The sequence below is a fragment of the Ursus arctos genome, unplaced genomic scaffold, assembly GCF_023065955.2.
Source record: "Ursus arctos isolate Adak ecotype North America unplaced genomic scaffold, UrsArc2.0 scaffold_28, whole genome shotgun sequence".
NCBI lineage: Eukaryota > Metazoa > Chordata > Mammalia > Carnivora > Ursidae > Ursus > Ursus arctos.
Genome location: NW_026622963.1, coordinates 7,813,376 through 7,840,141, shown reverse-complemented (window position 1 = coordinate 7,840,141; position 26,766 = coordinate 7,813,376). Strand labels below are relative to the sequence as shown.

Sequence of the window (26,766 nt, the reverse complement as noted above, 5' to 3'; positions counted from 1 at the left end):
GCCCGCCCGGCCCGGCCCCCGCCCCTTGGCCTGCCGCTCCGCCCCCGCGGGGCGTCCCGGGCCGCTCGTCCCCTCAGCGGCGGCCGCACGCGGCCCGGGGTCGCCGTGAGTACTCGCGAGGCCGGCCTGTGGGGCGGCGGCCACGGGGACGGGGCGGGGCGGCCGGGCCGCGGGAAGGGTGCGGGGCCCGCCCCGCCTCGGCCGGGGTGGATGAAGTAAGGGGCTTGGACCGGGTGGCTCTGAGGGGCCTCCTAGGCTTGACAGGCTTCGCTCAAGGCCGGGCGGCTGGCGACACCGATCGGGCACAGAGCTTCTTCCCCGGGAGGCAGGTGTTGGGTGTCTTTGGGGTCTCCGGAGGCAAGCGGAGAAGAGCTATCGCTGCTCCCCCCGGGGAGGCCTTAGGGCCTGCCCTGGAAGCGCGGATGGCAGCCAGTGTTTTGGGGGCTGACCTCGTCCTCTCTCTCCACCGGGTGTACCGGAGATAGCGCCAGCCTTTGAGAATCTCCCCTCCGTGGGTTCTCCCCCGCACTCTTTGTTCAGTGACTTAGTCTTTCTGAGAAAGGAGCACTCGGTATAGAGCGGAGTAACACCCTTTCCCGGGACTACAAAGCTGGGAGTCAAACCGAGAGTTAAACGTTGGGGTCGGAAGCTTTTTTGGCTAGATGAAAAGTTGTCACACCGAGAAGTGCCGGTGGACCTAGAAAAGGACCTTTGTGATCCAGACTTGAGGTTTATTTACATTTGGCCTTTTCCCATACAAATCCGTAAAGCCTTCTGTGTTAGCTGCCATCATCCAAACTTAACACTGAGCTGAACAACACCCTTGTTTTGGGTACTCTTCACACAGTGTATACTTGGCCCAGCTTCTCTTGAAAGCTTCCCTCCTTCACCTCATTCAGATAAATCAGATAGGTCTTTCTTGCTTAATTCATTAAACAACTCCTTTAATTAGTTATAACCACATTACAAGAAAATTGGATGTAATTAGGACCTGTCAAATGTGCTTAAGTCCCAATTCCACTATACTGATGCTAAGCTACTTGCTTGGCCTTCCTGCACCTGAGTATTCTAAGTATAACATGAAAGCATTGAGATAGATCATCGTTTAGGCTTGCTCCTCTTTATGTCTGTGAGTCTGTGAATTTCATGACCCACCACTACCCATTTCCCACTCTTTTTAAACCCATTCTCTACCTCCAGAGGAATGGGCTTTGAGAGTAGAAGATGGGGGTCCCTTTCACTGAAACAGCCTGGTTTGGAGAAGATGGTAGTCTCTGAATTGTTTCTTCCCTGGACAAGAAAAATTCCCTCTGAACTGCCTTTTTCTCCTTGTGATAACAGCAGAAACCAAGCAGCAACAGCCCTTGGAGAGAGGCTAAGTTTTTCTTGACTTCTACGGTGACAAAGACCTTGAGAAAGTTGGTACTTCTGGCCTACGCTGCCAACGTCCTACCACCCAGCCCAAGACAGCCCAAGCTGGACATTAGTGCCTCCCTCTTTATTCCTCATCCTGATCAGCACCTGACTGTTTATTTTCAAACCTCACAAACCCAGCTCAGCCCTCAGATCTTCATAATTTTGGTTCTCAGCTGCTCTGGAAGGTGAATGGAGTCTTGCTTTTTAAAATCATTTTTGTGTGATTTTGTCTATGTGTAGACACATTTAGGTTCTTGTATGTATCTCTCTTTTGGTTTAGGTATTTAGCAGACAGTTCATTCATTTATTAATTCAATAAGTGTGAGTTGAAGGACTGACAACATAGTAGAGTCAAAGCCTCTGCCACCACAGAGCTTATATTCTGGTGGAAGATAAATAAACATTTTGTATGTCAGAGCGTGATGCTGTGGGAAACTGTAAAGCAGGTGAGGGGGATAGAGAGTGCTAGTGTGTGTGTGTTGAGGTTCTGCTGTTCTATAGAGGATGGTCAAGATAACCTTTGAGCAGAAATCTGAAAGTAAGGAGCAAGCCATATGGATATCTGAAAAGCATTCCAAGAAGAGGCAACAGCAGGGACAAAGGTGGGAATATACTTGTGGCGGGAATATACTTGATATGTTTGAAGAACAGCAAGGAGGCAGTTGTGGAGTTTCAGGGATAATTTTCCTGTTCACATTTAGAGTTGACTTTTTAGGGCCCCTGAAAAAGTCCAAGAGTAGCCTATGATTTTTTTTTAACTTGTTAGGAAATTTTCCAGCTATACACAAGAGTACAAGGAACTCTCATGAACCCATCACTCAGATTGATCATTACTATTTGCTGTATTTATTTCATCCCCCCCCCCCCCCCCCCGCACACCCTACCTCCCTTTTGGGGCTGCAGTAGTATTTACAAGTAAATCTCGGATATCAGGCCATTTCATCTCTAAGAACTTCAATTGAAATTTCCCTTTGCATATTGTTTTTGATGAGTCAGGCACTGCTATCAGCTCGAGGACAGCTATGGTGTTTGCCCTGGCTTTGTGCCATATGCCCCACCCTAGGTCAGTTACCAGGCTTAAGTTAGTATCTGGGGAACAGACCACAGGCCGCTGGAGCACGCAAGGATTTAGAACAGTGGTTCTCAAATTTTATCGTGCATCAGCATAACTTGGAGGGCTTGTTAAAACACAGATTACTGGACCCCAGCTCTGGAGTTTCTAGTTCAGTAGGTCTCAGTAGGGGTCTGAGAATTTACATTTTAAATAAGTTCCCAGGTGATGCTGATGTTGCAGATCCATAGACCCCTCTCTGATCTATAAACCTAAGGTTCAGTAGAACCATATTAGAGACCAAGAACACCTCTGTTTAAGGTTGAAGTGGCTGAGACAGATATGTGCAGAACCAGGAAGGCCTAGATAGTGGTTCTTAATTTTGTGTTAGGGATTAGTGTTTTTCTGACTATTTATTAGGATCAGTATTGCATTTTTATTTGGGGAGTAAGTTCCAAGATTAGTCCAGGGTGTTATTTTGGCCGTGACAACTCAGACCATGTCTACCAGGAGATGTTCAGTGTTGTTGAGGATTTTTTAAGTTAGCTATGATTGTCATATAAAGGCTCCTAATGATACTGATATTTAATAAGACATGATGATTCAATTTGAGTAAATAACTAGGAGTAGAGATTCCCAAAAAAATCTGATTCTGACGAGGGTTGGTACTGTAAAGAATGTTCCTAAATGAACTGACTAGACAGAGTAGCATATCATCTGGTCCTGCCACCCTCACTTTTGGCTTAGGGTCTGATACAGCATTATAATCTAGAGCAGGGACTTGCTTTAGTCCCAACTCTTGATCTCAAATGGAACAGTAGTGTCTTATGTTTGTATAGTGCTTTCATGGTTCATTATCTTTAAAGAACTATGTGTACAAGTGTGTGTACATGCATGCAAGTATGTCTCTATGTGCAAGTGTCTGTAATATGTCCAATAAAAGTGTATCCATAAACATGTGTGCCTGTGTAAATACCATCTAGCTGTTAAGTGGTGATGAAACCAATTGTTGTCTGCTTTCCACAGGACAGTGACTTGTTACCACCACCACAGCAGAGCCTGACATCCCCAGCAGATCTCCAGTCAGCCCCTGACATCACCCCCTCCCTTGTCTCCCTCTGTGGCCTCCTAAATGCCCATCCCGTTGGCCTGGGTTCAGCTGGTGGTATGGAGGGGTGCTGCCTAGCACTGACCTGGGAGTGTGTGTGACCCACTGACCCAATGGTGAGAACTGACTGCCCACCTCTCCATAGATGGGACAAAGTGCAAAACCTTTCCCTGGTTTTTTTCCCTCCCACCCTTTTGAAAGGTAGAGTGGGTATCTGAAGTTAAAGGAAGAAGGAGCATGGAGACTGTATTACTTGGGGTGTATACAAGTAGATTTTCTTGGGAAGGAAGGAGAGAGTTAAATAAGGGTTACGAAGGGAGTGATAAGACGAGAGAGCTTGCTTATGTGTGGTAGCTGCTTTGCAGTAATCCTAGAAGAGGCCAGCTTGCACTAGGATCTAGATATGCTTAGGAATCAACATTGATATTGAAGTCTGCATCCCTCCCCCACTGGCTACCAGAGCCTTAGTCATCATACTTAACACTCAAGAAGGCCAAAATTCCCTATTTTCTTCCATCCCTCACAAGTCAGAGGTAGGCCATGGATATGACCAGATTCAGGAAGAGACAGGTGTTCCCAAAGGGTGAGGTGAAGGGAGAAAAGGGAATAGGGCCTCAGTTTTTCTGTCCCAAGGGACCTCCCATTCTTTGTGGGAATCTGTTCCCTATCACCCCACTCTGTTCCATGGGATGATAGGGATCCAACAAGGGTTGTATCCTTATTTCTCATCACTAGGACATCAAAGGCCAGTTCTGGAATGATGATGATTCGGAGGGAGATAATGAATCAGAGGAATTTCTCTATGGAGTTCAGGTGAGATTACAGCCCCTAAAACCCATATTGGATAGTCTAAATGTGTGCTTCTCTGAATACAACAAGTAGTGAGAAATTATTCTGGAGCAGAGGTAAGATGAGGATACAATACAATGTTGGTGTGGTCTGAGCTCTGTCTTATCAGAGCTGATCTCATATCCTTGCTCTTGCCTGGGACTCATACCTTTCCCAGACTAAACATCCTTTGTATGTGGAAGCTACCAATGTGTTCTTGGTCAGAAATAATTAGTTTTTGACTCTTCCTTCACTAGCTAGTGGGTGTCATTTCATTCATTAGGGTCAGTTTTTTAAAAGATTATCCTGCCAGTGATTGCTTTATATTCTGACTACCCAGGGCACAATCCTGAGGAGGAATGTTGGACTCTTCACACAGAACCATCTGAGTTAAATTCTGTGCTCTTCAGTCTGTCCTGAGTTCTCATAGAAGGGATACCTAAGTATCCCTGGTCAGGGTCAGAAGAAAGCTGCAGACTTAAGGCTGTGTACTTCTCGAGCAAGGCCTACATTTGGTCCACTGAAAGTTCTTAGAGTGGAGATGGTGGGAGACTTGTGTGCCAATGGTGGGTGGCTAGGGCCACCATCAAGAGCCCCTTCACAGAAGTAGTCTTTTACTTATATGTACTGCTGCCATTTGATTTTCTTGTTCCTGGTGTTTGTTCATGTTCTTTTTATTTTGCATCTCTCTTTCCCCTCCCCCCAAACTCCCTCGCTGTTTTGCTGCTGACTCAGGGGAGCTGTGCAGCTGACCTGTATCGACACCCACAGCTTGATGCAGACATTGAAGCCGTGAAGGAGATCTACAGTGAGAACTCTGTATCCATCAGGTGGGGCTCCACTTCAGGAGCAAGCCACTTCTTTCTGAGCTGTAGAAGGCTAGAGGTTTTTCTTTTTATGGTATGATAGGGGGTCTGTGGACATTGATAAATTATGAGCTCAATAATAGATAGTGGGAATTGCTCAGAATACTTAAGCTTGGCTGATGGGAGTGTTGAAGGAAGTATAGCCACTTTTCTTAGAAGTTTCCTCTTTAGGCTGATAGTTTGACCTTTGAGGTCAGAAGGGCTTCTGGAGAAAGCCCTGATCATGTAAGTGGCTTGAGGCTGTAGCTAAGTCTAGATACAGAGCTGCCTTCCACTCTTTCCTCTCCCCTGGCCCCACGCTCAGTTCTCCCTCCACCTCAGTCTCTGTTCCCTTCTTTCTCCCTTAATGAGTCTCCCCTGTATCTCTGTAGAGAATATGGAACTATCGATGACGTGGACATTGACCTCCACATCAACATCAGCTTCCTCGATGTAAGTGGTGCTAGTACCCACCAACAACATGTCTAGCTGGACTTGTGGATTTTGTCATGTAGGCCAGGAGTCTTGTTCCTGAGTGCTGTATTTGGAGCACATATTCTTCATCCCTGTCTTACCTAGACCATCAGCAGACAGTGGTGTGTACTGTCATGTGCACGTGTGCGTCATATAGGGAAAACTTCCAAGTCCGTTCCTCTCTGTTGCTAAACTAGAACCTGTTTCCCTTACTCTTTTTAGGAGGAAGTCTCTACAGCCTGGAAAGTCCTCCGAACAGAACCTATTGTGTTGAGGCTGCGATTTTCTCTCTCCCAGTACCTTGATGGACCAGGTAAGGCAGTGACTTTTGGCAAGTAGGTGCCTTGAGTGTGGTCTAATCCAAAGTCCTAAGTTAACTAAGCCAGAGAAAAGGTAGGAATAAGGCCCTTGGGTGTAATTTGCAGGCCATTGGTAGGGGCTTTTCGGTTTTCTGTCATTGGTGTCTTCATTTCCTATCACCTGATAGCCATCCCCTAAAGCCTTCTTGGTTAATGAAATTGTTTTCTCTGGTCCCCAGATATTATTTATTCTTTCCATTCCCCTCAACTTCTTTGCAGAAGCGAAATGATTTGTAGAATCTGAGGAAGCTTGACCACTGAACTGGGGCTTTGGACTCCCACAAAAATAGAGACATGTACATACTTAGGAGCTTTTTCTTCTCTTTGCAGAACCATCAATTGAGGTTTTCCAGCCATCGAATAAGGAAGGGTTTGGGCTGGGTCTTCAGTTGAAAAAGTAAGAACTTTGATCTTTCTGGTTATGGACATATGAGGGGAAGAGATGAACATATGAATGGACAGGCAGACCGTTGGATGGAATGTTTCTTCCCACAAATATCTTTCTGAGATGTGCCCAAGAAAGACTAAGTTAATTTGGAAAGCCAAATTTATGATTAGGTAGGAGATCCTCTGGTTCTGGGTTGTCTGGCCTTGAGACTTCCTAGAGATGAGGTGGGCTCATCAGTACTTACCATTTAAGGATAAGTACAACCCTAGAATTAGGATCATGCTTTTCACATTTTCTCTGTGGTTTTCTCAGTGGGGCTCCAGATGCTCAGTTTTAGTTTATGGAATGTGTCGAGCATCTTGCTAATGTTTGGTATACAAAGAGAAATAAGTGAATGATAGATTCTACCCTCAGTGAAGAGAGTCCAGTGGATACATGTTCCAATACAAGTGAACATGTAAGGGTTAGAAAGAATATAGAGGAAGGGGTGACTCAGTCTGGTGGTGGGTGGAGGGCTATGAGTGAATGAAAGGGAGATGATTCATGTTTTCAAGGATGGGTAAGAGTTGTCCATGCAGACAGACACTGAGAATGAATAACATTTGCAAGGACACAGTCAGGTGAAGCAGCCTGTGTGTAGGAAGCTCAAGTAGTTAAATATTGCTAGTAAAATACAGGGGGAGAGTGGTGGGAATTGAAGCCAGAGAAGTAGGAAGGGGTCCAAATCAGAGAAGATCTTGGGCTTTTATCTTGTAGGCAGCGGGAGCATTGAAGGGTTTTAAGCAAAGAAAGGACGTGGTCAGATTTCGTTTTAGAGAAATGATTCTGGTAGCACTGTGTAAAATAGGCAGGAGGGGGTGAGACAAGAGACCAGAACTAGTTTAGTAGGAGCCTTTTGTAGAATTCCAGACATGAGATGATGAGGGCCTGAGCCAATGTGTTAATGTAGGTGAGAATAGAGATGAAAGATGGACTAGAGAGATTTGTGGAATATAAAATCAAGAAGGCTTGAAGACTGATTTGGATATGTCGTATGTGGTCATAAGAACCAAGGAATAGTGGAAAATTACTCTTAGGTTTCCAGCCTAGATGTCTGGGTAAATTGTAATACCACCAATTTAAATAGGAATATAAGAAGAGGAGCAGGTTTATGGGATAAGGATAGATAATTAGTTCCATTTTAAACATGTTGTTTAAAGATAACCTTGCCAGGGAGGGAGCGGAGGACACCTGGGTGGCTCAGTCAAGTAAATATCCAACTCTTGGTCTTGGCGCAGGTCTAGATCTCAGGGTCGTGAGTTTAAGCCCATGGAGTTGGGCTCCATGCTGGGGATGGAGCCTACTTTTAAAAAAAAAAGTGATGGTAACCTTGGGTTATTCACGTGGAGGTACTCAGTACATAGTTAGATATGTAACAGAAGTTAGGGTTGAAATATATTCAGTGAATGGGTAGAGATTACATCCGGTGTAGAGTATAAGATTGCTAAGGGAAGACATGATAAAATGAAAAGAAAATAGGATCAAGGGCAAAACACCCTTTGACATCCAGACAAAATACCCAAGAAAACCAGCAGGATGGGCAGAGAAAGAACATTGAAGGTAGGTCAGAGAAGGTGGAGAAGAATAGGAAGCGAATGGTGTCACAGAACGCAAGGGAGAGAGTTTGTGCAGGGAGGGCAAGATGCCAGAGATATAAGTAAGAGGAGAACTTAAAAGAGTTTTTGTTGGATTTAGCGTTAAGGTAAGAGCAATCATAGTGGAGGGGCGAAGGTAGAAACTAGACTACAGTTGAGTTGAGAAGTGAGTGGTTAGCAATGAAGTAGAAACAATAAGTGCGGACTGAGATACTTGGATGAGGATAGGAAGGGAAGAGGGAGAGGTGGCTAGACTGAGGTGCAGAAACTTGAAACTTTTTTTGACTTTGGGAAAGGAACTGACAGGAAAGGGGGATGATTGACGGAACAAGATCGCTAAAGAGGCCAGAAGGGGCTGAAATCTAGAGAACAAATAGAGGAATTAATAGAAGGGTCACCTTGTCTTCAGAGAATGGAGGAATCAAGGTAGAGTGGAAATGGAAATAGATTTTGTAGTAGGGTTGGAAAATTAAGGGAGCTGGTAACTGATGGCTTCAGTTTTCTTTGTTAAGAAGGAAGAGGTTATTGGCTATAGGTGAAGTTAAAAGCTTAGAGAAGGCGGTAAGATTTAAAATAATAACTTAGAGTAATGCCAGAGAAGACTGATCAAAGACAAATGAAAGGATTGACAGGACTAGCTGAGGGCCCAGCTCAAGCTGGAAGCCATAAGTTTGGGGATATAATTTTTTGCCTAACAATGTCAGTACCCCTAATGTCCCTACTCCTTTTCTTCACTGTTTACAAAGTAGAGGGTGGTACTCAGTTCCAGCCCACTACTTCTGTTCCACTGTCAGTATAGTCATTCTTGGCAATAAATTCCCAGGTTTAAGACCATTGAAGGCTCACCTTTGAGATCTTCCATTAAGGGCAAATCATCTCAGAATTGTTCTGGTCCATTAGACCAGGTAATGGGAGTAGATATTTGCCCCTTAAGATAAAGAGGTACTTTAGGACAGTACATTTCCATGTGCTAAGGTCATTATCAGGGTGTCTTCAGACATACATTTTCCCACCACAATTAGCTTTATAGCCCCTGGGTCTGAATTTTGGATTAATTGCTTTCCATTGTTCTATTTCTTGACCTACTCCCCTGCCTGAGTTTTCATAAGCCTGTTCTCTTTGATTCCTTAGGATCCTGGGTATGTTCACTTCCCAACAATGGAAACATCTCAGCAACGATTTCTTGAAGACCCAGCAGGAAAAGAGGCACAGTTGGTTCAAGGCAAGCGGTACCATCAAGAAGTTCCGAGCTGGCCTCAGCATCTTCTCACCCATCCCCAAGTAAGTGCTCCCCAGGAGCAGATCATCTCTAATGATCGTGGTCTTGTCTGAGCTCCCACCCCACTTTCTTGATTACCTAAACTTATCTATTTTGCCCTCTCCCAAGGTCCTCTAAATTCTGCACCTTTAACTATTAACACCACCCACACAGTCCTGTCCCCTAGGTGTCTTTATCCTTGTACTTCTGACACCAGTATTCATACCTTGTTCTTTATGTAAAACACAATACCTAGCTCATGGTATGTATTTGAAGAATTGTATGCTAATATTTTCCATCTTCTCTCTTTGAACTTCATCCATTACTCCCTCTCCTAAGAAGGCAAAGTCTGAGAATAGGCATCAACTCCTTATTCTCATGAAAGGGTGCACTGATTTATTATTTAGGTTTTAGAAATAAATATTATCTCATTCTCTGCCCCCAGGCCTACATTTTGTCCCCCTGGGGTCTCTGACTTTCCCAAAAGCTAATATAAACCCAGATTTGTAGCTTCCCAGGCAGTATTATTGACAGACAGAGATTGGGCTCTTTGGGTTGCAACTACTTCTTGCTTAGTACAGTAGTTAGCAGTTAATCATATGTATATAAACACCACACACACACACACACACACACACACACACACACACACACACACACACACAAACACTGAGTAAATGTAACAGGCATCCTGTGCAAGGGATCATTCCATACCTGGCCTAGATGCCATAGAGATTGACTGAGACTTTGCCTCTGCTTGTTCTCCGTGTTCCAATCTGAAGAACACACAAGTAATGACATAAAAATCAATCCAGGTTTGTGATCTACTTGTTTCAAAAATGTTTAAGATCCAATGAAACTTTACTCAGGTAGAAGTTCTTCTTTGGCTTAAGTCACTTCACCCATCCAGGCCTAGGACCTGCTTATCTCCAGTGTTCTTCTAGGGCTCATTCTGAATCCCCAGTTTCATCACCTCTCTTTGTTCTCTCTCCAGGTCTCCCAGTTTCCCTATCATACAGGACTCCATGCTGAAAGGCAAACTGGGTGTACCAGAGCTTCGAGTTGGACGCCTCATGAACCGTTCCATCTCATGCACCATGAAGAACCCCAAAGTGGAGGTGTTTGGCTACCCTCCCAGCCCCCAGGCAGGTCTCCTGTGCCCCCAGCACGTGGGCCTCCCTCCCCCAGCACGGACCTCTCCTTTGGTACATGGGCTGGGGAGGGTTTGACTTGGGTGTCAGGAGGGTGGGAATGGAAATGTGGGAGTATAGCTTCCAAAAATGAGGTGGGAGTATGGTTTTTCAGGTGCCCTAAATCAGACTTGGGCATGAATGGGTAGAATGGAGCACATTTTTTAATGGCTGAAAACCTATCTAAACTGTTTGGCACACTTCTCTGATAGCAGGCCATGAAGCAGGGAGTCTGAGCTTGGGCATCCTAAGATGTCATGTATGATTTTATTAGGTTGTGGTTAGGACTTGGTCATCATCTTCTGTATTAACGTATCCATCTTCCTTGAAGAAGGTTAAGGACAGGTGAGCCTTTTTCAGAAACCTTTGGCAAAAATGTCTAAAGGTCTTCTCTCCAGCTTTGGGATTATTTAGGCTAATCGGAGCTAGGGCGTAGCTGCTTCAGTAGAATCCTAGGTGGTGAGTGTGAGGTCTCTCTAGGCACCAGGTTCATAGGAGGCTGATGATGTCTGTCTTTCTACTCTCATCAGGTCAGTGGTCACTGCAAGAACATCCCCACTCTGGAATTTGGATTCCTTGTTCAGGTAATTGAGTTCAAAGCTTCATTCCTAAGCCTTCCCCCTGTTGTCTGACGCATCTGATCTTACATCTCCCAGCTCCTCAGTCAGTTAACAAATATATCCTGAGTTGCTCTGCTCTCAGACCTGTACTAAGCATTGTGTGGCTAGGAGAAAAGAAGGCATAGTTCCCATCCTCAAGAAGCTTATAGCATTACTGGGAAGACACTAACAGATCATGTCTGATCAAGTGCCAAACGATGCAGTGCAAATTTTAAGTGCATAGGTGTCAAGATACGAGAGGGATTGACATGCTTTCCTTATGATCCCCAACATCCTCACGCAAGTGGTCTTCAGTTTTCCCTATACCTCTTTCATTGCTCAGCTAGTACTGCGTCATCTCTTTTTCATATCTCTTTATTCCCTGGACATGCTTTTTTTTCACTTTTGCATCTCTGTTATCTTTGTTCACATCATTCCCTCCACTGGCCTTCCTCCCCATATCTGCCTGTTGCAGTCAAGGCTCAATGCTACCTGTGCCATAAAATTCTTCTTCATTACTCCAACTATTTTAGGTGGGAGTGATCTCTCCTCTCATTGAACTCTTAAGATGCTTTCTGTTTTGTATGGCACCTGTGTGTCACATGTCATATGCTGCTCTGAGTTGTAATTAATTTGTATACATGCCACATCTCCCTTGTTGGTTTTGAGGGTCTGAGAAAACAATCCTTTATGTTACTGGATAATCAACGAGACCATTTGCCGATACTGGGTACATAGCGGGCATTCAGTACATCTGAGTTAATAAAAGCTGTTCCATGTCCCTTTACCAGCCCAAAAGTCTATGAAATGGGAACAACTTGATTTATGCAAAACCTGGTACCTGGTAGAAAGAGTCATGTTAAGACAGAGTGTGGCTTTATTTCATTATTGTTGTTCTTTAGGTTTTGTTTTTGTTTTTAAGTAAGCTCTACACCCAGTGTGGGGCTTGAGCTCATGACCCCGAGATCAAAAGTTGTGTGGTCCACTGACTGAGCCAGCCAGGTGCCCCTAGACAGAGCGTTTTAAAAAAACTCTTTAGTAATGAGCACTGGGTGTTATGTGCTGCTGATGAATCACTAAATTCTACCCCTGAAACTAATAATACGCTATATGTTAACTTAAAAAAACATTCTTTAGGATATTGCCAAATGGCTCTGGATTTGTGCTGTCTTCCCAACAATTGTTTCTGTGCTTTTGACCAGTGAACAGACTGATTGTTCTGGGTAGCTGAAATGGCTTCTCAGGCCCCCTACCATGTAATCATGGACTGAATATTCACCTGTCTCAGAGAGATAATCTGTAATTACTACAACTAAGGTTAATAGTTTGGTTAGTACCTGTTAATGTTTATAAAATACTTTCATGAAAATTATCTCATTAATCTCCATTCTTCTGTGGGGTGAATAATACCCACTTTATAAATGAAGAAACCAAGGCTCAGGTTAACTGATTTGCCCAAAGTTATATGTGTTATTAAGTAGTGGCGGGGGGGAGGATTTTAACTCCGGTCTTCTGCCATGGCTGGTCCTGTGTTTACTATATATAGTTGTAGCTCTAGAGTTGGGCCATCAGTTTAACTAAGCACAGGGCCCAAGAATAGATTCTGCCTTAGGCACAAGGCTGGCACAAGGCACAAGGCTCAAATAATTTCCCATATCTGTGCCTGTTCTTCCAAAAGACTTGGTACAATCTCTTCTCTCCCCAGATCATGAAGTATGCAGAGCAGAGGATTCCAACGTTGAATGAGTACTGTGTTGTGTGTGATGAGCAGCACGTCTTCCAGAATGGGTCCATGCTCAAGGTATATGCCCTAATCTGTGACCCTCTTCCTTGGACCCTTAGCCAAGGCTGCTTCACTCCTCATCTCGCCTTCCTTTCTTCCTGGGTCTATGGTAAAGGTAGAATTCTGTCCATATTCCCTGAGACTCTAGAAATAATTGTTTTTCTCAGAAAACAAATCTCAGCAGTCCTGTTTGGAAAGATGAGGATATATGAATATTTTTTGAAGCTATAACCCCCACCCAACATTTGAAAATAGGGATCAGGTATTGATCAAGATGATTGCATATGATGCTGTTCTCAAGGGCGCCCAAGTCTAGGTGGGTGGACAGATATTGCACTATAAGTATGGAGAGGAAAGATGAGCAATGTTGTGGAAACGCACAAGAGAGAGCATCTAACACCTAGGGAAGTCATGGAAGGCTTCATAGAGGAGACAGCATTAACTCTCAAACTTATATATAAGGTGTTTTAATTAAGGCTATTCTATAGTTTTCTCATGACATAGAGGGCCCCAAATTCCTACCTCATTCTAGAGTTGTCTGAGGTCAGATTTGTCCTTCTGTCTATAACACCTTCTTACTGCACGCCCTGTGCCACTACTGTCTGTTTACTATGTCCATTCAGCCAGCCGTCTGTACTCGTGAGCTGTGTGTTTTCTCCTTCTATACGCTGGGAGTCATGTCCGGAGCTGCAGAGGAGGTCGCCACTGGAGCAGAGGTATGGGAGAGGGAAAAGCTGCTGGGGAATTGGAACAAGAAAGGCCAGGCAACCTAGCAGTTTCACTCCTTGCAGTTTAACCTCCAGAAATGCTTACATATGTAAGGATGTTCACGATACTCTTGTTTGTAATAGTGGAGAAAAAACCACATGGATACAATTCCATCTGTGGGATTCTGTTAAAGAAACCATGGTATGTCCTTCCAGTGGAAATGCTGTACAGGTATTACTTATGGGTAGAACATTACATATAAAAAAGAAAATACAACAGTATGTGTAGTACAGTTCTTTCTTTTTCAATGGTCTATATAATAAAATAACTATTTCCATAGTAAGGATAATCTGAAAGGATAGACAGCAGACTTAACAGTAGTACCTGTGATGTATGAGATTTTTGGGGGGCAGGGGATAATTTTTATCTTTTCTTTAGTCACTTTTTAATTAACTGTTACTTGAGTTTTTATAAACAGCCTGTATTTTCTAATGAAGAAACCATAAGCATGTTTGCTTTTAAAAAGAAAAGCAGAGAGAAGTTCTGAGAGCCTCCGAAATGTAGATCTGTGCTGGATACTGTGTGACTGCCAGCTCTGGGAGATCCTTTAGCTTCTGCCCTCTTTGTCTCTTTTCCCCTAAGGTGGTGGATCTGCTGGTGGCCATGTGTAGGGCAGCTTTGGAGTCCCCTAGAAAGAGCATCATCTTTGAGCCTTATCCCTCTGTGGTGGACCCCACTGATCCCAAGACTCTGGCCTTTAACCCCAAGGTATCGTTGCTTGGGAAGAAAGTCAGGGCTAAGGAATAGAAATGATAAGAGATAGTGGGAGTCTTTGGGCATCATTCTAGTGTATCTGGCAGCTTGGAATGCAGGACAGAAGGAATGGAACACTTGGTTCTTGGGAACTCTTAAACCCTAAGCTTTAGCTATTTTAGTGAATAAATAACAGTTTGTTAGAAGGAGGAGAGAAGAATTAACCCTGTTGGGGTTTGCTAGTGAAGAATATTGACTTTGGAGCCAGACAGACCTGGATTCCATTTGAGGTTCTATTCCCTAGCTGAATGGTGTAAGAAAAGTTGCTTAACCTTTGTGAATCTTGATTTCCTTATCTATAAAAAGGGGATAATACCTACCTTGTGGATTGTTATAAAAATGAGAGATAATATATGTAAAGTACTGTATTAGGGTTCTCCAGAGAAACAGAACTGATAGGAGCTAATATGTAGAAAGAGATTTATTAGAAGGAAGTGGCTCATGCAGTTATGAAGGCTGAGAGGTCCCAGGATCTGCATTTAGCAAGCTGGAGACCCAGGAGAGCCAGTGGTATAAATTCCAATCCAAAAGCTGGCAGTCTTTTTGGAAAAAGAACAGATTTTTCAATTCCAGTCCAAAGGTAGAAAAAGACCAGTGAGTGTCCTAGCTTCAGCAGACAGGAAGGAAGAGTTCCTTGGCCTTTTTGTTCTCCTCAGACCTTCAACTGATTGTGCGAGGCCCACCCAAATGAGGGCAGGCAATCTGCTTTACTCAGTCTGCTGATTCAGAGGTTAATCTCATCTAGAAACACCCTCACAGACACACCAAGAGTAACTGTGTGACAAAATGTTCAGGCACTCCATGACCCAATCGGATCAACTCAACGCAATTAACCATTGATGAAATTAACTACCACAAGTACCCAGCAGAGTGCCTCACTATTACCCTTCTTGCTATATATCAGGCACTATATAGGTTCTGTGAGTGTAGCGGGAATTTTTATCTTCATTTACATACAGGGATACTGAGGTTCTAAGAGGTTAAGTAACTCCCCCTATCACTTCCAGCTGGTAAAAGAACTAGCATGTGATTCTAGAATTGTCTGCCATTAAATCTGTATTCTTTCCATGACATGCTATACTGTTTCCCTGGGTCCTAGAGTTCTTTTGTACACTGGCCCTCCTTTTCATCATATCTTACTCTCCTCCACTTTTCTTCATCTGGGTCTTGTCTTCCCATTGATTCCCCACAGAAGAAGAATTATGAGCGACTTCAGAAAGCTCTGGATAGTGTGATGTCCATCCGGGAGATGACCCAGGTATTCTGCCCTCTGCCTGTCCTGCTTAAGTGCCCTGTTGTGCTTGGAATCCGTGGGAGTGGAGTGAAGATTTAGAAATGCTACTCAGATTCCTCACTGTATTTTCTTTAGTTTTCCCTCTTCAGCCTTCCCAATCCTTGTTCTCTGTTACTCCTTTTTCTCACTCCTGCTGTCTCTCTCAACCTTTACCTTTGCTGCCAGTTCTTTCACAAGTTGTTCATATTTAATGTTTTCCCCATAATTCTTAAGGGATTAGAGAAGTGAGGGAAAGACTTCTGCCCAGGGTGGGGAGGGTGAGGAGGGGGCTTTGACATAAGGAACTAGCCCCAGGGGCCTACATCTTCTGTCCTTCTAGGGGTGGGGCAGCAACATGGAGCAGTGACCATCCTTTGACTCAAGGCTGCCCCTCACCAGACTTCCCCACCCCTCGTCTGCAATCTCTGCATGAATAGACATTCATTTGTACTCACATTTACAGGTGGGCCTCTTCTCAGCAAATCCTATATATCACAGTTCAGAGTAACACATAAGATATACCTAGGAGGGATGATTTGTCAGAAGGACTCTGCTTTATGTAAAGTTTTACCACAGGATTCCTTAGTCTGATCTTTCTGGGACATTGATTTTATTTATTTTTGATTTAAAGTCAACTTTTTAGGGTTGTAGGAATTGCATAAAATGAGGGAGACCCACCTGCATGTTGTTTTGTAAGCATTTTCAGTCATTTTCATATTTATTTATGAGTCTTCCCAATCTGACTGGGCTCCTTGAGGGTGGGAACCCCATCTCCTCTTGCCTCTGTGTGGCCTTTGGTGCCGCCTTCCTTGCCCTGGGCCCTGAGAGTTAGTCTGTCATAAGTGGGAGGGCTCCCACCTCTCCTGGGACATAACTTTATGGCCTTTGTCTTACAGGGCTCATATCTAGAAATCAAGAAGCAGATGGACAAGCTGGATCCCTTGGCCCATCCTCTCTTGCAGTGGTAAGTAGGATGGATAGAATGGGACATCCTTCGGGGGATTGTAAGGGGGGCGTGAGGGTGTATGGTATTGGACATGGAACCTACACCTTCTTTTAGAGGCAGTTTTAGCACACACACCCCCCCCCCCCCCCGAGGTTATAGATGTTCTGGCTGCTTTTTCTTGGGATTTTATTGATATCCTTGCTTTGCAAAGAACTCAGAGCCTACCAAGAACTCACAAATTCTGACGCCATGTTTCAGGTTCTCTTTAGGTGTGGCTTCCCAATAGGTTTTTAAGTATTCTCTGCATGTAAGCATTAGCACTGTTTCAGCTAAGTTTTCTGTGCATCCAGAGAGGTCTGTCTCCCTCTTCTATTCCCTTTCCCTGTCTCAAGTCCATCCCTGTTGATGTACACTGTCCAGAGCCTTGAGGCACTATTATTATTCCCTTCTAACAAAGATTCTGAGCATTCTCCACTGCATTCCACCGCCTGCCCTCCTTCCCTGATCTTGATTTCTGTTGTTTTCCTGACATAGCTTTCCCCTCTTTTCCTAGTCAGCTTTTGACATCAGTACTTTCTCAATCAACATGCTCCCTCATAGCATGAGGAGTGACCAGGCATGGGCTATCCAGGATGGCACCACAAGTAAACGGGTGAAGCCTAAAGAACCACACTGTATCCACTACATGAGATAACATTGCCTTGTTGAGCCCTCACTGTTTTATGCCTTTGTTCTCTCCTGCACTCTGAGTTCAGCCTACACACAGCCCAGTCTGTCCTTGAATCCTCAGGAAGATTGTCGTAGTTTCTTCTGTTCTTTCTCCAGGCCAAACAGTAACTTTCTTCCATTCCTCCCCATCCTCGAGAGCCCTGAAGGCTTCCTCTGAACTCACATGGGATGGTTCTTGAGCCCTAGTTTTATGTGCCTAAATCCCAAGTACAAGTTGTCACCTTGCTAATAGAGATCCCTGCTTTCTGGGGTTTTTTTTCTCTTTTTTTTTTGTAGCTGATCTTATGTACTCTTCCTTTTGTGTTATCCTCCTCTCTTCCTAGATGTAGCGATCTCCCTTCCACTTCTCTCTTTCTTTCATCCATCATTTACTCACTAACTAGCTGATCTCTGGTCAGTAGCTTCCCTTTTGTGTTTTTCTACATGAGCGTTACCACCCATGGGAATACCCAGGTAGTGATCTGAACCTTTCACACAATGCAGACAGCCCTGGAATCCTTGCGTGTTCTCCCAGGGGTTCAGCAAGGCTGCTGCTTTGTTCTGGATGGTCTAGCCACACACTCATTCTTTCCATTCCTTTTTTTTTTTTTTTTCTGTTTTATGCTAGGATCATCTCTAGCAACAGGTCACACATTGTCAAACTACCTCTCAGCAGGGTAAGTGACCATTCTCCTTCTAAGCTCTTTAAATTTCTGGTGCGGGGCAGGGAGGGGCTCCAAACCAGCTACCACATTGGTCCTAGACTTGCCTCATTGGCTCTGTCCATCAACAGTAGTCTTCGGACCTAAGCATATTCTCTTTATTTGGGGTCAGTGCAAGCCTGATTTGCTCCCTATCCCCAACCCTTCCTTCCCTGATCTCCATTTCTTCTTTGTTTTCCTGACCCGACCCCCACCCTGGGCAGCAGCTGAAGTTCATGCACACCTCACACCAGTTCCTCCTGCTGAGCAGCCCTCCTGCCAAGGAGGCTCGGTTCCGGACCGCCAAGAAGCTCTATGGCAGCACCTTTGCCTTCCAGTGAGGAGGGTGGGGACTGGGGGTGGTGGGGGTTGGGGGGGACAACAGATAATTTAGGGGGATGGGAGGGCAACTTTGCTTGAGGTATATGAGTGTGTGTTACCTATATCCATCAACTGATGAGTCAGATGTTTATTATTATTATTGTGGTAGATGATGTAGAAGGTAAAAAGACGTATGTGGTCTGGTCTTTATTCTCAAGCTACTTATATTGTAGCTGAGGAGAATTACATTTACATATGAGAAGATGTGGTTGAAGAGAACAGATTGAAGGAGATAGATTTGAAAGCCGTTTTGAAGGAAATCAGCGATTTATGCCTAATTGTGGGAGGGGAGAGAGAGATTAAGAAGGGAGTAGTGGTACCCTTTTCTTTAAATAGATGTCAAGTCGGGACTGGCAGCCATATTTGGAATCAGTGAAAGTTTGTTGAGTGTGAGATGAATCTGTTTAACTTGAAATATCAGGAAAATAGGCAAATGAAAATGTAGAACCAGCATTTGGGGATTTAGGATGGGACTAGCCGAAGCACAGAAAAAAGGATGGGACTGGAAATTAAGATGGAGGGTTCTCCACACACACATATCTTGCATGCCTGTGACTGTGTCCATGTGCATGTCCATCACTAGGTGTCTCTGTGTCTATCATCATGTCCTGTGTGGGTGAGGATGGGTGGGAGTGGCAGTCTTGGAAGTGCTTCTGGGAACCTCCTACTGTGAGGAGACCTGTATTCTACCCTGCCTTACAGTGGGTCCCACATTGAGAACTGGCATTCGATCCTGCGCAATGGGCTGGTCAATGCATCCTACACCAAACTGCAGGTGAGGCTGTGCCCCTTTCCCTTTCTCTCCACCCCGCCTCCCTGCCCCACTCAGGTATGGGGAAGGCTGCTCTAGAGTACTCAGCTGTTTTTGCCTCAGCATCCTCAAATCTAGCCTGCTGTGGGGCTTCCCTAGGAAAGAGGTTGGAGTTGTTTGTGTAGAATGAATGTGGCTGTTGTATAATTGACCCCAGGCTGTGGTTTTGGGTGGTTTGGGGCATGGGATTGTAGCAATAGGCACAAATATGAATTGCTGACTGCAGCCACTGTGATAAATTAACCTGTTAGAGCTTTTTAATTTATTTGACTGTTCATTCAGAGAATTGACATTAAAGACTTATTTCTTTGCCCTTTGAGACTCCAAGGAATGGTTTTTGTCCTTCCTCTTGGCTACCTGTTCTATAGTTCCTTTTTTGGAATCTGCATATGTACCAAGGCCTGGGGACAGGAGTATGGATTCTGAGGGACTGACTCAGTGGCTCTGCCACTCCTCAATTTCCAAGACATCAGTATCTAGTACGGCAGAGGGGTTAACCTGCATCCACTTTTCAGCCAATCAACTTTTTAAGAGTAGGTTCCTAGCATTATCTGAATAAGTGAGAAAGGTAATTGGAGGGACAGAGGGCTGGATAAGCCTTGCGGCTGCCTAATATACAGCCCCGGGAGGGCCCAGGCTCATATTGCTCATCCTGGTGTTTCCCTGCAAGCTGCATGGAGCAGCCTATGGCAAAGGCATCTACCTGAGCCCCATCTCCAGTATTTCCTTTGGATACTCAGGTAAGAAATACTCTCTGGCCACCTTGACTCTATTTACGTCGCATTCATTTTGTAAATACATAGTCTATGCTGTCTCCTCGTTCGTCACGGATACTTGGTCTGTGTCAGCTCTTTCCCCAGCCCTAGATACATAGTCTGTCTCTCTACCTCCTCTTATTAAAAATCTATATTCTTTACAAGGTGAGGCCAGTTGTCTCCCTTTCTCTTAAGTAGTCCTCTTTCCATAGGGATGGTTTTATTCATTGTAGAGGCTTGGCTCTGAGATTGAGTTAGGGAATAACTGGGAGATTGAAAGAAATGAAGCTTTTCGTAGGCCACATTTTTAGTGTTAGCGGTAGCCTGTCGTTATTAGGGATGGCGTATGTGCCCACGGGCATGTGAGTTTATATATGAATACACTTGAAGGCTTGAGTATCTTCCATAGGCTTACATGTTTGGAGACATTGTTCTCCCTGTCAACTACCTTTTAAAATTTAAACTGTCTATAATTACATAATATAATAGTTACATTGAATGGAAGAGAAAGCCTTTTATTCCAAAAATAAGGCATGACTGAAGCCCATATTCCAGTCAGGAGATAAGTCCCGCTTTGTTCTGTTCAGAAAACGAATCTGACTTGAAACTCTCTCAGTGTTCCAGGGTTATGTCTTAGTTCCTCTTCAGTTTTCTTTAGTTCTTGTTCTGTATAGTCTCTGTATTAAGGATAACCACCATATATTGCACGTCTGCCATATAAGGGGACAGTATGAGATTCTTTATAGATTATTATTTAGTATTCTCCAGTAATTGTAACTGTTATAAAGAAAACTTAGATCCAGAATCATAGAACTTAAAAGAGTCTCTAAATTTTAAACTACTCTAACAACAACAAAAAACAAACCAAAAAACGCACTGAGCCCAGATAGTTTTATAAGTGAGTCTTTTTTTTTTTTTTAAAGATTTTATTTATTTATTTGACAGAGATAGAGACAGCCAGTGAGAGAGGGAACACAAGCAGGGGGAGTGGGAGAGGAAGAAGCAGGCTCATAGCAGAGGAGCCTGATGTGGGGCTCGATCCCATAACGCTGGGATCACGCCCTGAGAGGAAGGCAGACGCTTAACCGCTGTGCCACCCAGGCGCCCCTATAAGTGAGTCTTAAACCAAACTTTAACCAAACGAAACCAATTATTAGTCTTATATAAAATTACTCTGAGAATGGAAAAAAATTATAAATCATAAAAAATCAGTAAATTTGAAAACTAAAAACTTGTGTTTATCAGAAGACATCTTAAGAAAGTGAAAAGCTACAAACCAGAAGACATTTAGCAACACATTTAACTACAAAAGATTAGTAATAAAGTATTTTTAAAATACTTAAAAATCGGGGCACTTGGGTGGTTCACTTGGTCAAGCGTCTGCCTTCAGCTCAGATCATGATCCTAGGGTCCTGAGATCGAGCCTCGTATCAGGCTGCCTGCTCAGCATGGAGTCTGCTTTCCCTCTGCCCCTCCCTCCTGCTTGTGCTCGCTCTCTCTCTCTCTGTCACTCTCAAGTAAGTAAATAAAATATTTTTAAAAAATAAAATGCTTAAAAATCAATAAGAAAAAGACAACCCAATAGAAAAATAGGCAAATGATATGAACAGGTATTTCACTGAAGAGATGGCCAAAAAATATGTAAAGTTGCTTAACTGCTATTAATCAAGGAAATAAAATAAAGACCAAAAAGACTTACTATTTAGCACCTGTGTGGATTGGCAAAAATTAAGAAATCTGGTAGTACCTCTAATGGTTCTAGAAATTGTAGATCAGCAGGATCTCTTTTATTGTTTATGGGACTATAAATTGGTACAACCACTTTGGAAAACAATTTTGTGTTAAATTTCATAGAGCTAAGAAATTTTATCCCAGTGACCCAGCATTTTCATTGCTGCATACATACACCCAAGGGTGTCCATGAATGGTCAAAGCAATACCATTTGTAACAGCAAATCGTGGGAACAACCCAAGTGCTCATTATCAGATTATCAGGAGGATGGATAAATACATTTTAGTATATTCTTAGAGTGGATTATTACTTAGCAATGCAAATGGATAAACAGTGGCTCTCAACCATGTGGCAAAATTTTAGTAATTAGTTGAATTTAAAAAAGGCAAGCTCAGGGGCACTTGGGTGGCTCAGTTGGTTAAGCCTTCAACTCTTGGTTTCAGCTCAGGTCATGATCTCAGGATTGTGAGATCAAGCCCCATGTCAGACTCTGCACTCACCGTGGAGTCTGCTTGTCTCTCTCCCTCTGCTCCTCCCCCCCCACCCCCACACACACTCTCAAAATCTTAAAAAGAAAAAAAAAAAAGCAAGCCCAGAAGACTACTGTATGATGTCTTTTTTATATTGTTCAAAAGCAAATAAAATTAAACATTAGGTGCATGTGTGTGTGTACGTATGATAAAACTAAGAAATTTCAGGACAGTGGTTACCTCCCAGTGAGCGGCAGATAGATATGTCACTAGTGATGTTTTAGTTCTTCGATTTAGTTTGTAGATTGGGTCTATAGGTATAAGAGATAATAAATAAATAAATGATAGTGTGTCATAAACCAAACCTGATGATGAATCCACACAGCGTAAGTGCCCAAAAATATTTACTGAATGTGTGAATGGATCTTACTCTGTGTGCCTGGGGTGCAAAGTAGGGGTTGTGTTGGGGTAGTCTTTTTGGCTTCTTTGTCCAGGTTTCTCAGTTTTTATCTTTGTCCAAGCCTGAGCTTCCCTCATTAAGCTCTTATTTTCTGAGTTAGTGAGATTCTCCTGGTTCTTGGTACCTAGAAAATTCTTGCTTCCTGTCTGTTCTCTCCCTCTTTCCCCTCTCACTGGCTTCTGTTTACTGCTAAGTACCTGAGCCCCTGTAGTTATCATATGGAGCCAGGAATCTCTGTTGACTCTTTGTCTTTCCTCATTACTTTCCTGATTACATAAAACATCATTATGACACCATCCTTTTCCCTCTTGCAAATGTCCATTGATTATGGATACAAAATGGAGCAGAATTTTACTCTTCTAGATCATCTCATCCAGTTCTTTATTACTTTATAGTCAGGAAGGCTCTTACAGAGAAGTTAAATGACTTTCCTTGGGGTTCACAGCTGTGAGTAGCAGATCTAGGATTGGAATCTAGGCCTCCTAACTTGTAGGCCACTTTTCTTATCACTATATTGGATTGACTGGGTAGGCTTTACTTGAGTGAGTCTTTGAGGGCCCACAGATATGTGAGAGTCTCCATAATATGAGATGTGTATAAATGTCCAGTTTATTGTAGTTACTCTAGCATTAAGCCAACTCTGTATTCTTATATGTTTCCGTCTACCCTATTCTGCTCTGGTTTTTCTCTGTTCTTCCTCAGGGTATCCTTAGTTTTGTGGCATTCGGTACCCTCTGGGAGCTGGTATAAATGGAGAATATCCATTTGGCTAGTGGAGCCTCCATTCCAATGACTAATGATAATGGCCATTATGTGCAGGTTATAATGAGGGCCAATGAGGAAGGAGATGGTAAACATCTGTTTGTTTAGTTCTGTTTAGAGACTTCTGATATGCGTATACTCTGGACACAAAGCATCCAGGGATTATTCTAGCCACCGTGTTCTCAGGTTCTGGTCTTGGTAAACTGACAGAAGATCATTGGGTCAATATGGACAGGACAGTGTGCAACAGGAATGGGATGAGACAGGATTTGGATTGTATCATAAGGGCCATCTCTGAGACCAGTCATAGAAATCAGATTGTTCTTTCATGTCCTTGGGTAGAATTTGAGTGGGAATTTCACTCAGAATCTCGCACTGAAATACCCCGGATGAGAAGGTCATGACGTTTGGATTCAGAGCTAAACCTAGTTAAGGCTAATGGAGAAGTGGAAATAGAGGGGTGGTAAGTGTCCTGTAGGAGAAAGAAATTAACAGTTTAAGTCTTGCCCTCAGTTTTGTTCAGGCCATAAATCTGTCCTGGGACTTCAGTATAAGTGCATGATGAATTGACAGCCTGAGCAGTGAAGAATGTCCATCCGGTCATCACCAGTCATGCACCATGGCTGTCACAAAACCAAGAATTGAAGCAGAGTGGGAGTAGTAATAGAAAGTTCCAGGGTGGAGTGGTGAGATAGGGGCCCTGCTTATGGTCTGTTATGATAGCATCATTTCCTATCTTCATCTCTCTCCCTCTCTGACAGAAGGGGACACACACACACACACACGACTGTGATAAGGCTGAGCCTATGAGAAAGCTTAGTACGAAGACTGAAGTCCTAGTCACGAGCCAAAAACAGTTGAGAGTAGGGGCACATAAGCAGTGTTTTGTATCTAAATAAGAAAAATATAGAATGAGTCTAAAAATGTTACAAATAGGGCTATTCACTGGGAGATAAGGATGGTGGAGGATTTATGAATTTAGGTAGGGGGGAACTGGAGGGAATTGGCACCACTTCCTCAAGTCTGGGAAGACTTGAGGAAGGAAGCAGGATTCTTAAGGTTGTTGCCATTGTGGTTACTTGTGGAAAATTATTCATCACTTACCTGCTATGCTTTCTGCCTTTTCTCTTAAGCGACTCTGGTCATAGTTTTCTACGTAACTTTGAGACTAGAGCAGATCTGACTTGCTCTGCTTGCTTCCTCTTCACTCATTTTACTCAACCTGGCGTTGATCCAAAGTGTTGATACCACTTGCCTGGGCCCCTCATTACTGGCTCATTTCATGTGTTCCTCCCTGCTGAGGGCCTTTTAGTGATTCTCTGATGTTTTCAGGATAAACTCCAGTTGCCTTAACATGGTCTGTAAGGCCCGCCTGTTCTGATCCTAGCTTAAAGCTTCCGCATCGTCTGTTGTCACTCTCCTTCCACTGATTATGCTCCATAAAAACTAAGGCACATTGCTTTTTTCCTCCAGGCTGTCCATGTCCTGTTGCCTCTGCCAGAATACTTTCCTCCTCTTCATTTAACTAATTCTTCCTAGCTGTCACTGGGAAGCCTTCTTCAAACCCCTAGCGTAGGCTAGTTCCCCTCCTCTCGCAGCTCACACATTGTTCTAGAGTCTCCCCATCACACCTCTTACCATACTGTGTTGTAATTACTTGTTCTTTGCCTCTGGTCTCCATCAGACTAAATTGTGTCAGGGCAGATACCTTGTTTGTTTTATTCGCTACATGTCTAGCTCAGTGCCTGGCACATAGTATGCACTGTAGTAAACATTTGATTGAGGAATGGGTGAGTGAACTGGATTTGTTGTTCTGTGACAGGAATGGGAAAAGGACAGCACAGGATGCCCTCCAAGGATGAGCTGGTCCAGAGATATAACAGGATGAATACCATCCCCCAGGTATTATTGGTTGGCACTGCTCTAGTGAGGCAGAACCCCTCCCCTGGGATAAGTTCAGGCTACAGAGATGGATGGGGAAGCAGATGGTGGGGGAGGTGGGTAGTTTACAGATCATTTAAGGAATCAGATGCATTCTAAGGTGAACACACTTCCAGAGTCATATGTGGCCTTAGTCATAAGTATGAATGCAGAGACTGAGTCTAAATGCAGTGACATGAAAATGTAAAGATGGAAGCTATGGACTCATCCAGACTGATTATGGGAAAGCAAATTTGGGGAGATGGTGACTGGGGAGTCCCAGATATCCCTGATCTGCACCGCTAGCCATCAGTAGCTAACCGTCCTGTCTAGGGAAAGCTGTAACAGTCCACCTGGCTCTGCTCTCCTTCTCTTCCAGACCCGATCCATTCAGTCGAGGTTCCTGCAGAGTCGGAATCTAAACTGTATAGCACTTTGTGAAGGTAGGTAGCTCACCCAGTCCCTGCTTTTCTGTGTCCCCAACCTTACAATTCAGCCAAGGGTGGTGTTGACACATCATGTCTTCCCTCCCCTCCCTGGACTTTGTGACTTAAGCATCATGTCTATAACTTCTGGCCCCTTCTTCCTAGTGATTACATCTAAGGACCTCCAGAAGCATGGGAACATCTGGGTGTGCCCTGTGTCTGACCATGTCTGCACACGGTTCTTCTTTGTGTAAGTCTAGGAGGGTACCTTGGGGCTCACTCTGAGGAATGAGGGTGGGGGTGCAATGGTGTGACTACTGGGAAAGTCTGTTTCCGTCATCCAAGACTTGGCTCTGGCTACCTGAGTGGAGCTGATACTGGAACTTTCCCTGTGGAAGATGGGGTTGGGTGTAGGTCAAGGTCTGTTTAAAGGAAACCAGATAAGCTGAATCTTTTCCACCCAGAAGAGTAGCAAGAAAGGGTTTTGACTTCTGGGATGGGATGGCCACACCTCCAAATATAGTTCCACTGGTTGACATTATTCTGGTATTGTTCTCCCTCTTATGCTCACACTTGCCCTATCTTTGGCAGATATGAGGATGGTCAGGTGGGCGATGCCAACATTAATACTCAGGACCCCAAGATACAGAAGGAAATCATGCGTGTGATCGGAACTCAGGTTTACACAAACTGAGGGGGCCCCAGCCCTCGTACCACCCCTGTTCCCCCAGGATCCATCTGCCCTCATTCAAGGGCTCAGGAGCAGCATGCGAGGCTGCCCTGAGGAATCAAGGGGCCATTACCAAGGGGCAGGAAAAGGATAGAAGAGGCGGCCTTCATGGTGGAGACTGACCCAGGAACCACTCCACATTTGGATGGCCCAGACTGACTCCCTACTCCTGATTTTCCCAGTTGACTTCACCCTGTTTGTAAATAAAACAATAAAATGGAAGGTGCTGTGGACTGGA

The 26,766-nt window shown here is 44.0% G+C and overlaps 1 protein-coding gene across 8 annotated transcripts; it reads left to right on the top strand.

The window, feature by feature from the left end:
• On the top strand, nt 1–26,766 carry PARP6 (poly(ADP-ribose) polymerase family member 6). 8 transcript variants are annotated; one of them, XM_026478450.4, is made up of 24 exons: nt 1–105; nt 1,342–1,601; nt 3,494–3,691; nt 4,311–4,388; nt 5,139–5,233; nt 5,641–5,701; nt 5,945–6,035; nt 6,412–6,478; nt 9,235–9,384; nt 10,356–10,566; nt 11,082–11,135; nt 12,856–12,951; nt 13,557–13,649; nt 14,284–14,409; nt 15,647–15,712; nt 16,624–16,691; nt 18,010–18,058; nt 18,310–18,419; nt 19,166–19,238; nt 19,945–20,014; nt 25,276–25,355; nt 25,753–25,816; nt 25,964–26,048; nt 26,390–26,766. In XM_026478450.4, exons 3-24 carry the CDS (start codon nt 3,689–3,691, stop codon nt 26,490–26,492), a joined length of 1,893 nt encoding a protein of 630 aa, XP_026334235.1. In that variant the 5' UTR covers nt 1–105; nt 1,342–1,601; nt 3,494–3,688; the 3' UTR covers nt 26,493–26,766. The 8 variants fall into 8 exon arrangements, with proteins under 8 accessions (XP_026334235.1, XP_026334231.1, XP_057159763.1 ...); XM_026478446.4 differs by having other exon boundaries at nt 18,307–18,419; XM_057303780.1 differs by having other exon boundaries at nt 14–105; nt 1,345–1,601.